This window comes from Scomber scombrus, chromosome 19 (genome assembly GCF_963691925.1).
Source record: "Scomber scombrus chromosome 19, fScoSco1.1, whole genome shotgun sequence".
NCBI lineage: Eukaryota > Metazoa > Chordata > Actinopteri > Scombriformes > Scombridae > Scomber > Scomber scombrus.
Window position 1 is genome coordinate 18,196,042 of NC_084988.1, and position 15,533 is coordinate 18,211,574.

The 15,533-nt window shown below is 40.0% G+C and overlaps 1 protein-coding gene across 2 annotated transcripts; it reads left to right on the top strand.

The window, feature by feature from the left end:
* The first annotated feature begins 4,501 nt into the window (after positions 1–4,501).
* Positions 4,502–12,806, top strand: LOC134001110 (glutamate-rich protein 1). Of its 2 annotated transcripts, none has more exons than XM_062440669.1 (6): positions 4,502–4,532; positions 5,854–5,994; positions 6,164–6,310; positions 9,444–9,833; positions 10,860–11,054; positions 12,595–12,806. In XM_062440669.1, the coding sequence occupies exons 1-6, from the start codon at positions 4,514–4,516 to the stop codon at positions 12,693–12,695; spliced, it is 993 nt and encodes a 330-aa protein (XP_062296653.1). In that variant the 5' UTR covers positions 4,502–4,513; the 3' UTR covers positions 12,696–12,806. The 2 variants fall into 2 exon arrangements, with proteins under 2 accessions (XP_062296653.1, XP_062296652.1); XM_062440668.1 differs by lacking the exon at positions 4,502–4,532 and adding an exon at positions 4,881–5,156.
* Positions 12,807–15,533: the final 2,727 nt, after the last annotated feature.

Genomic DNA, 15,533 nt, shown 5'->3' on the forward strand with positions numbered 1-15,533 from the left:
CCCAGTCAAACTATCAAATGCAGTAGTGTGCAGACTGGGCAGAAGATAGGGCACTGTAACCAGTCGCTCTAGCAATAACTACAGGAGATGCGACAAACACAAGTGGACAAATATTAGAGCCACTTTTCAATATAACACAGTTTAAGTGAACAACACCACAAACTGAGGCCACAAAAATCACTTTAAAGTTCAATTAACACTTCTCTGATACAGTGTTGGTAATACATTTAAATTAGGTATCCAACTTCTATTCTCCCGATGCCTACCCACGCTTACCCATGGGTGTATATAAATGAAAGGGAAAATGCAGAACTTAGAGCCCCTCCAGATGCTCATGCATGGAGGCAAGTGGTGCTTCCGAAAAGTGCAGGAATACATTTGCAAGTGTTGGACAGAGGTCAATGCCTCAATTGAAGCAATATTTCATGATAGTTTTACTTAAAATTTGAGGCTGGAACATGAAGGCATCATCTAAAATCATCTAAAGGAATAGTCTATAAGAGTGCCCATGTTGGAGGAATAGTGTGAATGACCACCAGAAAATGGGCAGTGAGAGAGTGAGGTAGTGAGTAAGTCTGTCAGTTTCCTCAGTCAGAAAGACCAGCAGAAATAATATAATATACAGAGGAAAACAGAGATAACATGCTACATTATCAGCCCACAAGATGATCAATGTGCATTTACTGTAACGTAGCTGAAAACTTAATTATCAGCAGGGATGAGGGAAGTCTTCTCACACTTAACTAATAACTTCACCTCTAACCTCTTGTAGACTCTCCAAAGTACATTGCCGTCATTACATTCAAGAGCAAACTATATCTGCTGCTTTTCTAACTTTTTCTACAAAACCTTTTTTATAGTCCTTGAACAATTCCAGTAGGTAACTCTTTGAGAGAAAATATTAAAAAGCATGACCACATCAGTACAATTAAAGCACTAAGTAATTCTCCGGAGCTCAATCAAATCTCTTACACCTGTACCAATTAAAAATTCTGCCGCCTTGATGATCCTTCATTAGAGAGAGCTCTTTTATTGAGCTGATATATTCAAGTTCATTGCAAGCTTTCAAGGGTCTGGTGAAGGCTTGATTGTAAAAGAGCTGGGCCTTTCGCCAACAGTAATGGTATTAGGACTTATGCTCTACAAGGGAGACCTCAAATACACTTGGATCTGAGCAGGTGTATTGCACTTTCATTAGGATCAAATCTCACATTTAGACAGTGTTAACACAACAAGCCATAGGGGACACATTTTTAATTCCTTTTAGGCCATGAGTTGATTTACCTTTGTTGTCTGTAAAACAGTTTCAAAACTCACAGCTGACAAGAGACACGGGCAGTTATGTCTTCTGTGCCAACTTTTAAAGGACAGCTTCTGCTATGATGAAAATGTGCTGGTCTGTCTGATGCAGGCAGCCTGGTAAAATAATCATAAATGATGACATTACAAACTGGCATCAAACTGCCTGTATTTATGACTCTATTAGAATATAGGAAAGGTTAAACATAGTATACCAGCTTGCTAATAGACCTTGTAATGAGTCACTTCTGACTTAGGGCTATGTAGCAGCACTAACACTGGGAGAATGCAATAACATCCACTTGAAAGGCAGATCTGTGCCCGCTATAGCTGCAAAAGTGATTGACTGAGCAGTCACAGACACACAGACACATGCATACTGTCTACACACATACTTGGCTCTCATGCATTATTAGACTCATAAAGCTGTGTCAAATCAATCCCCTTTATTCCTTCTGCATCCCGCCGCTGAAGCCTAACTATTACCGATGCATAGGGAGCATTCATCAGGGGATGAATAGAGACATAGAAAGACAGAGAAAGAGAAAGAAGGTGAGTGCATGGCTAGGTAAGGTAAAACAAAGAATTAAAGAGCGAAGCACACGGAGGGAAAAAGCAGTAACACATCTGTCAGTAAATAAGAAAAGAGCCTGCTGAATGTTTCAACATTTACTTTTAGTCAGACTAGTCTACATTCGCTGCTGCTCCTCTTCCCTGTAGACCAAAATGACATCACCACACAGATAAATGTAGTGTTTTAACTTTGCACTTTGCTATGCATCTTCAAACAGATTATGAGAGCCTTATCATGTCACTGCCAAGAAGTCCACACAAGCTTCCCATTGACAACTCCAAGAGTATGTTTGTGGGCATGTGTGTGTGTGCGCGGGCATGTGTGCTTGTGCATGCAAGCAAGTAAATTGATGCCAGCGTTGAAAACATTCTGAGAAAAGCAGTCAGCTTTATTTTTATTTTAAAGAAATTGCCTGGTAGGAAAAGTAGAAAGGCAGATTTCTCCATCTTGTGTGAATCATCAGGTTTTCATTGAAACCATGATTAGTTGCTTAGTTTAAAGCAGAGGTGGTGATGTGGGTGAGGTGAAAGGTGGAGCCCCCTAAAGCTGGTAAGTGACAAGTCATTTATTTCTCAGTCACAGGAGAACTTACAGAGGTGACATGCATTTATCACCCACCACCTGGCACCTGTCCTCCCACAGTTTTCTTCTCTTTCATGAATAGACTGGCCACATGGGTAGATATCGGACAGGTACAACCAGGTAATGTACAGACAAATCCACAAATCCACTCACACACAGATGTCAATAATCGTCCTCATTGATTTAAAGTAATTACATTTGCTCCTGACTACTTGCTGCCACTAGCGCTGCACTATAGCACTTATTGCTACCTGCATAATGAATGAACATGGGACACTTTACTAGGAACTGAAATAAAACATGCTTGTTACGATGGCAGACAATGCACAGCTGTGTGGAGTACCCTACGTCCCAGAGACAAGAAAGTGGACAAGTCTGTCACCAAAGCAGCTGCATGTCATTGAAAAAGGGCTTGCTGACCACTGCTGTCTAAAAATAAAGACTGTTGCTATTATTGAGCAGGGTAGAAGTACAGCATCAAGGAGTATCTTAGTAAAAACTTCTAGCTGTGAGTGTGAACAGCAATAACTCCATTGAGCTTCTAAAGCATTGCAATGAATATCGTCCCCTATTTTTAGCACCTCTGTGATTATGATGTCTGAATATGTGAGTGCTGGCAGCCAGCACTTTGTCACTCAATGTGCCAAGCACTGTGTGTATTTGCTGTGGATTCAGCAGCAGTGCTGAAGCAGGCATTCTATACAACTTCCCTTCTTCTAGTGTCGCTCAATCATGGGAATCTATCGGAGCTGAGACATCAATACTTGTATCTGCACTGAATCTTAAACAACTCAATGTGTCAGTGTATAGCTGACAGAAATGACAAGCTTTTTACACACACAGGGGGTTAACAATTTCTACTCTTGCAACAATCCAAACAAAAATAAAGGCTTGATGTATACACCAGTGATAATCACCCACTCACAGGCATACAAATCTCACTATTTGATTCATCAGTAGTCTTGTGGCAATTGTGCATATGCTGCTGCTGTGCTCGCTGCAAGGTCTTATGTAATATGTTTGCACATATGTGTGTAGTTTTCTTGATTCTTACAAAACCTACAACTCATCCAATGCCGTCTTTTGTTAAGCTGTATGGAGCTCCACTCTCATTCAGGATTGCCAACGATGGACTTGGGCTCTGTCATACACAGTCAGTGAGGCTCATCCACCCACAGACACTACAGTCGGCACTGTACATACAAAATTACGTGACAACCGGAGAATGTTAAGGGAGATCAAACCTGACATAACATCCATTTAAGAAGTTAACCTTGTACTAAGAGGGCTTTTTTCTGCCTGAAATGCTCCTCATCCAAGCCTCTTCCTCCTCAGGGATAAATGTAAGTAGAGGAACAACATCCATGAGGAAAAGCAGAAGAGTGGTGAACAATATTCATGTGCATGAAAAAATGATGCAAACATAATTGTCATCACTGATCACAATTAAACAAATTAGCAAATTAGTACTTAATACAGTTTAATGGATTTTGGAAAATTTTACAAATTTACCATTTTGAAAGACCCAACAGTACAAAACTCTGATTACTTCACGCAACTAAGAAAAATCCTGCAACCACAACTGCTTAAACACACCCATTTATCATTACTGCATGCATTATCTAATTTACTGTAAGACGATAAAATACAGTTTGAATCCTGCAAATTTCATATTTTAAGAGTTAAATGTGTGCTCAAAGATTAATATCAGAGAGAGGGAGACAGAAGGGGAGGGGGATTTACCTTCTTCAGAGCTGACATTCTAGGTGGATCCTCCTCCTGCAAAGCCCGTTCACATGCTGAGGTCCCAAGCCAAGTTTGGAGGGTGCGCAAATCCTAACTCAGACCGGTGCTGATGCTGAGCCATGAGGTGCCTGTTTAGTATTCCCATCTCGCCTCCACCCCGTCCTACAGCTGGCTCGGTGTGCGCAAGCCCCAAACCGCTGCTATTACAGGGTTCAAACACACGGGGAGCTCCAGCCTGGTGCATCTTACACTGGTACTACTTGAGGGAAGGTTGGCTGTTGAATCCATAGACTGGTTGAATCGGCCTTGAAAATGTTGAATAGGAGGACACGTGCGTATATGATCATGCTACATTGCCTATCCCATACGCAATTTGCTTCGGTGAAATCTAAACTTGTTATTCGGCTTAGACATTTTTCCACCCAAAACACAAAATAGTCGAGCATTGTGTTTACATATTGTATCAAACGTAGCTGCTTTATAGGCCGATTTGAAGAATGGGTTCGACTGATTCAAACTATATATATGTCGGTAGTATAAAGGCTATTTATTTTTCTGAAACGTTAAATTGCTAAAAATGTGTATGTAGTTTGGTGCGCTCTGGACTAAATGCCAGTCTCTTACTGTCAGCCCCTCGGTCTGTGTGTGAGCTGGTGGGAGGAGCACAGCTGGAGAGGAACCGGACACTTGGTTATCAGTTACTCTAGCTATTATTTAAGCTAACTTTTTCTTTTTTTTGACATGGGACGTTACAAACCTAAGTTATTTCACCTAGGTGTGCGATGTGAACCCCTGTTTACCCTCATTTTGAAAGCTAGCATACTAGCTCACCTAACTCATTCAGCTTGCTAGCATATCAGCTATAGCTGCCTAGCAACCTGTAAGTCAAATTTGCGTTTTTTTCCCCTCGTTTTCAGTCAGCAAATACATGTCAGTATGACACACAGGAAAGAAGGTGAGCACCGCAATGTCGTCAACATGATCATCTCATACAAAACACGTGTTTGCATTGTATTAAAGTAGCTAGTTAACGTAGCTAACTGGCTAAGTCTCGCGTTAGTACAGGTCGCTGTGCTGTAAACAAATACACGTGTTCCTCTGTCCTCTGTCCGTTTTCACACTACATATATGTAGAAACGTTTTTATATATATATATGTATGTATGTATGTATGTATGAGTTTCACACAGTGGTCCAATGCAAAGTAATTGTGATGTGTCAACAGCAGTTCCGTTGAGCGTAGCTTTCCAAAACATGTTGATTTCTGACAGCTTGAAAAGGCCTTTCCCATTTGTAATGCACACATATTCAAATGTAGTTGATATATAAGAAGGAATTAAAGTTTAGGACATTTTGCTAGTAAGGTCACAGTGCAGTGTTATTGTTAATATTATATTAACCTTGCATGTATATATATATATATCACATGTGACCTATGAATCAACACTTTCAAATGAGTTAATCTTTTGATTTCATTATCCTTTGTTGAAAAACTGCACTTGTGGGTTTGATCACTGGCTGTGCAAATAAATACTACTTAACTCGCCATTAAAGTGCATTGTGAAGCTGGTTAGGTATATGACAGTAACAATGTATCAGACTAACAGGTTGTATTATATCTGTTTTTTTTCACTTGTGTGTCGTGTCACTTAGTGTTTCAGTCAAAGGTATACCAGAGGCTTTACCCTGCAGCTCCCAAATTGGAGAAGGACCCCAGCCCACCACGCATTGTTGAGGCCTTAGCCAAAAAAACCCATGTGAAAAGAAAAGCTTCTCAAGGGGACACAGATAACAGTAAGAACACATATAGTTTGCCATTGAAACTTGCTGCTTCCTAAAGTACAGAGCAAAGTGTTTTCCTGACTTTTCAAAATACACATGTTAACATACCAGCACATGCATGTTGCCATCCTCCTGCTTTTTTTAGGGTTCACAGCCTTCCTTTATTTACTTTTTTTCTCAGGAGATGCAGGGATGACACAGAATGCATCCAATCTGGGCAGGCGCGTGTACACAGTTCTGCCCCCTCCCGCAGACTACAAGACAGATGCAGAAAAATCCGTCACGCTCCCCCAGCTAGAAAACATAAATAGTGCAGAGTACCCAGCTGGTAAGATGACCATAATCTTACATTTATGGACTTCAGTGTGCACCATAAACCTAGGAGAGATTTACGGCATGGGGTTTCTCCACATTGGCTCTCTCTAGTATTAAAGTCACTCTTCTTGATTGTCTTTGCTAGTCTAGTTACGGAAACAGACAGTGATAATCAATTGTGCTCCTGAACTGGAGAGAACTTGCAGCGCAGATGGTGTTTGAGCCTGGGTGATTCTGTTTTCACTTTGATCTTTTTTAAGGATATTCTTAACCCTTATTGATGCCATCTCTGAAGCAGAATTGTGAGATGATGTAATGTGAAGGTGAAATATTTTTGAACTATGAGCTGGATAATTAGCATAAGCATAAGTCACATGTCCAGCAGTTGACTGATGGATCATTTAAAGGCCGTTTATGTTGTCGGCACTCTCTCCTTGCCTCTTCTTGTCACAGTCCTGGCTCATTACACAACTCTCTGTGCTCATCATCTTCCTTAATGCAAAATTCACCTCCACCCAACAAGCTTTCAGTGAAAGGTCGGTGAAAGGGAAGAGATCTGTTGGCTCAGACAGTGAAACGTCTGAAAGTGCCCACTAGAATAAATGATGGGGTTAAGTTTGATTAATTTCACCCGTTAGCCTAAAAATGCCCGATGTAGTGGACAGTGAGTCTGAATCAATATTGTAAACTAGAGCCACATTTAAGGTCTGCAAAGGTTTGCTAATAATAAAACCATAAATATATTACAGAAGCAGTACAACATTAACTAGTGAATAAGACAGCCTCTACGGGAAGCTTTATACTATGTTTGTACAGACTGTTCCAATACTGTCTGAACTCACTGTCTTAGATTGTGAGATATAGAAACATTAGTCATCTAAAAGCTTTTTCCTTGCTTTTTTGGTGTTCACTTAGGTCAAGGAGTGTCTCAAGAAATATAGCTGATCCATTATTTCCTGAGCTGATTGTGTGTTACAGGGCCCGCTAGGCTGCAGTTCTTATCCTTGGGTTACTGGGGAGAAGCTCTTCTCTCCTCCTCTGTACAGAGAGTAAACTGACATGAGATACTATGTTTAATTTTTCATCTACCTCAATAGAACAGAATTAATAAAAAACATTATAAATATTGCATCTTTTTCTACATACTCTGGAAAAAAAGTGACTCAGTGCACTCGCATCACTGCAGATAATAGGACTGAGCTGCCCAAATGGTAGCAAGAGTAACTACTGAAAGAAGAAGAGTAAGACAGCTAGTATAAGTTTAGTGTCACCTTTTGAAAAATTGATGCGCATATATACACATTGGGATTTTAGTTTGTCGTGACTATAATCCAAGTTAGGGTTAATTGTTGCTCAGCCACTTTGTCAGCTGCAGTATGTGCTGGCTGTTTGCCAGTCATCTACTGCTTGCTGGTGTGAGTGGGTCACTAAGAATTCAATTTGAGCCGGTTTCTTTGACCTCTCAAGGCCTCTTGAGTTGTTAAGGAGAGCGGATGTTTGACAAGGTGGAAAAGGAGCTGGTCAGCCAAACAGGAGTGCTGTTTCTACATGGGTTCATATTAGACTGTAGTCATTCATGGTACAGGTTTAAGGTTGTACAGTAATAAGACAGAAAAGAGATTGCAATCTGGACCCTATTTTCCCCTTATTTTCTGTTTAGAGTCTAATGAGGACAAAAATCTTTGAAACTGGTCCAGTCCAAAGAGTGCTTCAGCTGGTAGCTACGAAACAGGCTATAATATAATCTGATGGGGCAATAGCACGGCATCAATGCATAGCCACTAAAAGTACTTGTTTTTGCCCCTGACAGGCTCAGATTGATATTATAAGTGTCTAACAAATTTATGAAAAGGACCATACAGAGAAAAACAATGTTTTTCTTTACCTTTGGCTTGATCCCGTCTGTTTGTTATATCTTAGCAAGTCTCATTCAAGGAGAAGTCTCACTCTGAAATCTGAAAGATGAAAGAGTTTGTTGCCGTAGTTGCAACAGGATGACAACGGTGGAAACGTGAGTGAAAATTGAGGAGTGGAGTACCAAGAAGAGTTTGCTGTGTTGGAGTACAGAAAGTATACCTTCATGTTATCTAAAAGACATTTTTAAAGCCATGGCTGACTATTTAGCTGTTTTCGTGCAACAACTCAACCCTCAGGAGATTTCAGAGTGAGACTTCTCCTTGAGTGAGACCTGGTTAAACGCAATAAAAAACAAACCAGATCAAGCCAAAGGTAAGAAAAATGTTTAATTTCCATTATGTTATCAGACACACAACAATCTGAGCCTGTCAGTGGCATAAACAAGCACTTTCAGTGGATGTACATTGACAGGGCTCTATATCCCCAAATGATTACATTGCTGCTCGCTTTGCAGCTGCTGACTGAAGCGCTCTCTCTCAATACTGGACCAATTTCAAAAATTGTTGTCCCCATTAGTCATGCAAACACAAAATGATGGGAAAATAGGGTCCAGAATGAAAAATCCTTAAATTTCCCTTAAACTGCAAAACTGCCATGCTTAACCACAATTGCAGGAGCCCTAATGATGAGAGGAATGTTACCTTAAAGGTTATGCATAACCTGAGCTTTTTATTTCATCTTTGATCAGACATAATGCTGGATTCAAAATAAAGGAGCATGAAGTAATAAAAGGTACATGACTGTTACAGAGCAGATTAAAAAGACTTCTTAGGGGATTTTGTCTATATACAAGAGGCAAGACACATCACACATACAGGGGACTGATTCAACTGTACCTTTATTAACCACCTGTGGTCTCAACTTTGTTCCATGCAAAGCTAAGATTCAGCAGGTTTTTTTTATTAGAGTATCTAATTAGTGTAATCACCTGGTGTAGTAATTGACTGGAAGGGAAGCAGCATTCCTTTGTTCCTCAATGCCACAATATTGGACATTACTCAGACTAAAAAAAACCCTACTGGTTTCAACTTGTATGTAGGCATCTTTTACACTTCGTCCAGATTGCAAATGAAATCTGCTCAATCCCAATATGTGACACTGTTCTATTAAAATTGTGAACTTCACAGTCTGACGTTTTCAGTTCTGATTTAGGAATCTTTTGCTTAAGAGTAAAGGTGCACATGAAGACTAGTGTAATGTATTCATACGGTCTGTCTCATTGCCCACAGAGGAGATCAACCATGAGAGCAATGAAGACCTCGACCAAGATAAAGCAGAAGAGGAACAGAAAAGAAGAAGGAGAAGAAGAAGGAAGAGGAAACCAACCTCTCTTGAAAACTCAGGGAAAGATGGAGCAGCTCAGATAAGTGAGACCCGCACAGGTGAGGGTCAGACTTCTGTGGATGAGGGAGGAGAGCGCATTAGCAAAAACAAAAAAAGAAAGCTAAAGAAGAAACGGCACAAAGACAAGCTGCTCTCTATGGGTCTAATGCCCCGGGCCTCTGCTCTGGAGTTCACATACCAAAAAGATGGAGAGGAGGAGGAAGAGGACGAGGAGGGAAGAGCTGCTGAGGTGTCAGACTTCCTCAGGACAACATTGGAAATCTATATGTCTGACTGTGAGTGTTAAGCCCAGGCTGCTTCTTTTGGGATCAAGATTCTTACTCTTAACGTATTAGATTAATCCAAGGAAAAGGGTGATTTTTTTTTTATTGCTTTTGTTTGCTGTGATGCCCAAAACTGGTGGCATTCTGAGATGTAGTTTACAGAAATGTAATTGAATGCTGCCAAATGCTGAAAGCATGTTAATGAGAACCAATGACGAGAATTCATGGCACCTTGTGCACTTGTGTGCTTTTTTGAGACATGATGTGACAGACAGTGTCGGCATGAACTAAACAGACAAGTCATTTAAAAAATAGCGCCAGTAAATGGATGAAAGTGTAATTGCTAAAATTGCAGTGCCATTAAAATCTACCACATGCAGAGACAGAAGCAACACTCATATCTGTATCTGCCTGCTGACTGGTTATCATTGCCTACATCTTTGAATTATTTAGTTTCTTTTAAATAAAACCAGGCTTAGATAACCCGCCATAAAAGTTACACAATTGCAAATTAGAAAAGTTAAAAGAGAAGTCATGTTTGATATAGGGATTATTGATGGCAGACACACAATACAAAATCCAGTTTACCTAAAGCAATTGCACTCCGGTCATGGCGTTTTTAATCAAGGCTTTGAACTCGCCTAGAGAAACAAGTTCATTAAGCTGCAGTGTTTGCTGAAGATTAGGCCATGAGCAGTGTGCACAAAGCTCCTTGGTCCTTGATACCTGGTAAAGCAGCCTTCTTAATGAGGAGTAATAAACGGTGAGACTGCACAAACATGAGATTTTGATCTTGATTCCATTTGTAAAATTATACTAGTGATGGCTCTATTTATAAGTTGGGACATAGTCTATACAGTAATGTGAGGAGGACGCAACAATTGTGTAATAAAGATATATAATGTTATATAAATTATCAACAGCTGCTGTATATATGGTGCGATGTATAAAGATAAATTGAATGTGTCAGCTTGAGATGTATAACGTGGAAGCCTTTTATCAACAAACCACTTCTCACTTCTTTTATGCTTCCACCAGCCTTGTTGCATGAAAGGAAACTCCCTCTCCAGTCTGGGATGGTGGACGACCTACTGAGCAGCATAGCCAGCGGAAACAAGCCAGACTCTCTCCTAAAGCAGCTCTACAGTCTTAAGGGCTTTGTTAAAAAGAAAGAGACTGACAGACTAGCAAAGGCACTGGAAGAGCTCCACAACAACTCCTCCCTTTCTGCAGGTCAGTGATCCATCAGTCAGAATATTTGATTTTCCAAAAAAGGTTCAGGGGTTTGTGTATTTGATGCTGCTCCATGCTTGTTACATGCCTTCATTTATGCCCATTCTTGTCCATACTTGCCTCTTCTTGCCGGGATCTGCCCCAGGCACTTCATTGACCTGTCCCTGCAGGTTAATACTTGCCTCTTTCTGTCTGTGCTTGCCTCTCATGCTATGCACGCTTACATACAGTACAATCTTTACTGTTCACCTGAGTATACTTGCCCTTACTTGCCTTCACTGGCCTTCACCTGTACGTACGTGCCCTCAATATGAAATACTAGAGCCGATCTTGTCCACATTAGGTCTCACACACAGTTAACCTGCACCGTTAGTTAACAAACATGTTTCAACTTGTTCATCTTGCCTTAACTCTTGTCAACAGCCAAAACACCTCGAGCCCCTAGATACGTTTTCACTTGTGAGCGTGAGCCTGTGTGTGTTTGCTACCTTGCTGAATAATAGGATCAGCAGGGACTTTGCTGCTGTCACGTACACACTTGTTCATGTGTGAGAAAGAGAGGTAGAGTGAAAAAGACCAGCCACGAGATTCAGGCCACTGGCCATAACCGTAGCCACAAAGTGATGCTTGTCTCCGTGTTTCCCCGACGGCAAGACAGCACCGTGTAAAAAAAAAAAAAAAAAAAAAGTTTGCTCTCTTGCAAGCACAGCCCACAATAGAGCCTTCCTTAGTTCTACCTATCCTCTCAAAGCACCTGCTCCACAGCTGCTTGAAACCTGCCTCGCATTGTATGAGTCATTCTTCAATTCACTGTTTTTTAATACTGCTGCTTTTCAAATGCAACTCCAGCAGCAGATCGTATCAAAGCAGCAAAGTGATTTATCTAACCTGAGCCGAAAGCACAATTCTTTGTTCTATTTTAGTGAGTTAAGATTCATTCTACTTAACTCACCTTTGCTATGTTAGCATTTTACAGGGAAGGCATTTGACACATTTATGAATCACTGCAATATGTCAATTTTTTTTAAATTATAACATACAACTTGTTAAAGCAGCATTCTTCCATGCAGGAACTAATCCATGTGCTTCAAGAGAAGTGTGTGTTTTTCATTCAAGTGAATTCAGTAAAGCTCCCCTCACTCTATCAACCTTTGCAGTGGCAATCAGTTGACTGCAGGAGTAAGTCTAAAGAAGATTTCCATTGAGCATATTTTCCTCCCATGAGTGACATTTTCTTGACTGCTCCCCTATTTATACTGTTCATTTTATGTTCTGCATAGATTCACTAAACTAAATCATTTTTTTAAGAAGTAAAAGAAAGATTCTGTCTTAGGTGAGAGACAGATGTGTTGTGATGAATCACTACACACAGAGAAGTAGGACGTAGATTTTAACTCCCACTGCCGATTTTGATTTATTATTCTCAAAATACAATCGCAAACAAGTCCCTTTGTGAAAATACTGACTGTGACTCTTGTATTGTGTTGTCAGCAGTCTCAGCTGTAACTGAAATGTTTCTCTTTGTCTCTTTGTGTTTTAGAGGAAACCACTGCAGTTATTTCACTGTTCCAATACTGGATCACAGACATTCTTCCCATGCAGGGAAACAAGAAGACAGAGTTTTCTACAACACACCCATGAGACTGTCAATCACACAGAAACAGAGACTCTACTGAAGGATTATTTCCACTGTGTTTCATCATTTTAGACAAGAATATTCTTGAATATTTCCCCCCTAATATACTGTATTTCAATGGGTATTCCATTATGCTATGTGAATATTTTTATTAAAAATGGTTGCGTTGTTATGCCATCTAATCCTTTTTTATGCCTTATATCTCACAAGAAGAACAAAAGCCAGTTAATCCTGTGCTGGGTCTTTCACCCAACATGAATAAGCTTGAAGTTGTTATCGACCCTGTTGTTACTTAACTTAGAGTTAGAGTTATTTTGTATTAGTTTTTAAATGTAGTTTAAAATGAATTGAACATTTAATTAGCATTAACATCACACCCGTCCACCTTATCTAATTGCCAGCAAAGCAAATGTCAGCTCTGCCAGAGCTCCAGTGTTGTTTGCAGATGTTATGACATTTAAGCCCAGCCGGCTAACCTAATAGCCCTTCAATTATCTCAACTTTCCCACAAATCAATTTCCAACCAAGTTGCTATTCCATATGCCTTTTCAAATTTAATGTTTCACCTAACTGCACTGGATAGACTGATAGTCTTCAGGAAGGCAATAATAATGAGACTAATGATGTCTCTGCCGATATTACTTATGAGGGAAATAATTAAGAACAATAACTAATCCTATTACCTACTCCCCACAAACATTTGCTGCAGTTATCTAACTGTATTCTCAGTATAGCAACACAGCAGGTTGTTGATGGACTTTAGGAAACCAGTACCACCCAGGGAGCCTGTGGCTTAACCTTCATCACTACCATACCCATCTACAGCTCAGGTAATCTATTCTAATACATTTACCCATAGCTTGTTGCCAGGGGATGAGTTCAGAAAAAGGGCAGAGAATTATCTCGCCCGAGAAGTGCCATTGTGATGACATGATTTAGAGCTGTCTGCCACGTAGCAGCTTCAGAGGAATTGTTGTCTTTCCAGAACTGGGATGTGCCAGTATCCACCAGCAGTTTATACTGTACAGTGCAACAAAAAGCTCTGTGCGTATGTGTGTACTATTATAGTAGTGAACAATTAACATGCAGGCTGCCATCTGTGGCCTCCATTCATGGATGGATGCATCAGGTGCTGTGTCTGATGGAAGCTCATGGGCTCATGCTGCTGACATTAGCCAGAGATTACAATAAGGACAAAGACCACATTGCCTATCATTCTTATATAAATTATTTTTATTGGTTGTGGCGCTTTCTGTTTTTCGTCCTCAACACACCAGTTAAATATATTTTGTAGCCATTCTAGCAACATGGCTCTAGAGATGGCCATGGTGCAGACTGAAATATCACAAAAAATATAGGATGATTAACACTTGTGTGCAGCTATTCAGGGTCCCCAGAGGATTAATCCTATTGACTCTGGTGAAGCCCTGACCTTTCATCTCAAACCACCCGCAGATCAAACTTTTTCACTTCTCTAGGGAAATAGCTCAATATCCACCGCCATGATTGGGAAAAATTTGGTGGACGACATGGTTCCCAGAGGATGTATCCTGATGATTCTGATGATTTCCCTGTTAGCACTCCAGCACCTCTATGAGTTTGACATTGTTGGTTTTGTGGGAAATTACTCAGCTACTGCATGGATTACCAAACACTGATTACGACATAACTGGGGATCCTCTGACTTTTTGTGCAGAACCACCATGAGGACACATTTTGAATTAATCCAATACATTGGTATTTGACCAAATCCCTCCAAAACAAATGACATTACCATAAATCATAGAAAATTATAACACTAAAACATGGTAAAAATACCTCCTAAACATGAGCATTTTACTGATCGTGGCATTTAGCCTAAAGCAGCACTCTGCCTAAGTAGTCTCAGAGAAATGCATGCAAGTCCTCTAAATGTTTGACTTCATTTTGTTTTATATTTCATACCACTGAAGTAGTGAGTTTATTTTTTTACTTACTGTATAATACTTAAAATCCTGTATCTTGGCATGTGTAACAGAAAGCATTGCAAGTTCCTGTGGCATCATGAGTTTGCAGAATAAATTCCAGTTTTTTGAGCTTATTCATGGATGCATGAGTTGGGAGGCAACATTGGGTCCTATTACCAGACATGAGAGGAAGGTCATTGCTGGCTATTCCCACTGAGGAGATTTAGTTTGCTGTCCACTGAGAGAAGTTATCAGCACAGCTACCTCATTATAAGACCTTACTCTGAGTTGACGACCCTGGGGCCAAAAAGGATATTAAAGCGCAAAGAAAAATGCTGACATGGCAAGAGAAACCTTTCTAACATCAACAGAAAAACATCCAAATCAACCAACCTGGCACATTCTGATGGGTTCTGGTGTTTCTGGCTTCAAATGACTTAGCCCTGTCTGTACTTTTAAAGGAGCTGCTGAATTCAAAAATCAGTTACAAGTTACACATTTTGTATATTACTTAACATTTCTATTTTTAATGAGGCAAATGTATGCAAGAGTACACAGACTTTTTTTTTATTACAATGAACTGCATTTCACTAATGCATTTTATCAGACAAAACTGCATATAATAACTAAGCATACATTTATTAGTTCTTCATTAGTATACTTAGTTACTTCAGCAACAGTATTTTGTAGAACAATAACACAAAACAATCAAATAATTTCATATAATGATTGTACTCAAAGTTGATACACTTTAACATGTAGCTGTAAACCAGCCCTACACTACATTCAGCCTTCCTTCTGTTCAGACTGACTTCTTTGTCCCAGTGTGCTTCTGTAATCCCCTTAGGCACACCACCTGCAGTCGGCCTGTTATGTAAAGACAGGAGAGAGACTGTA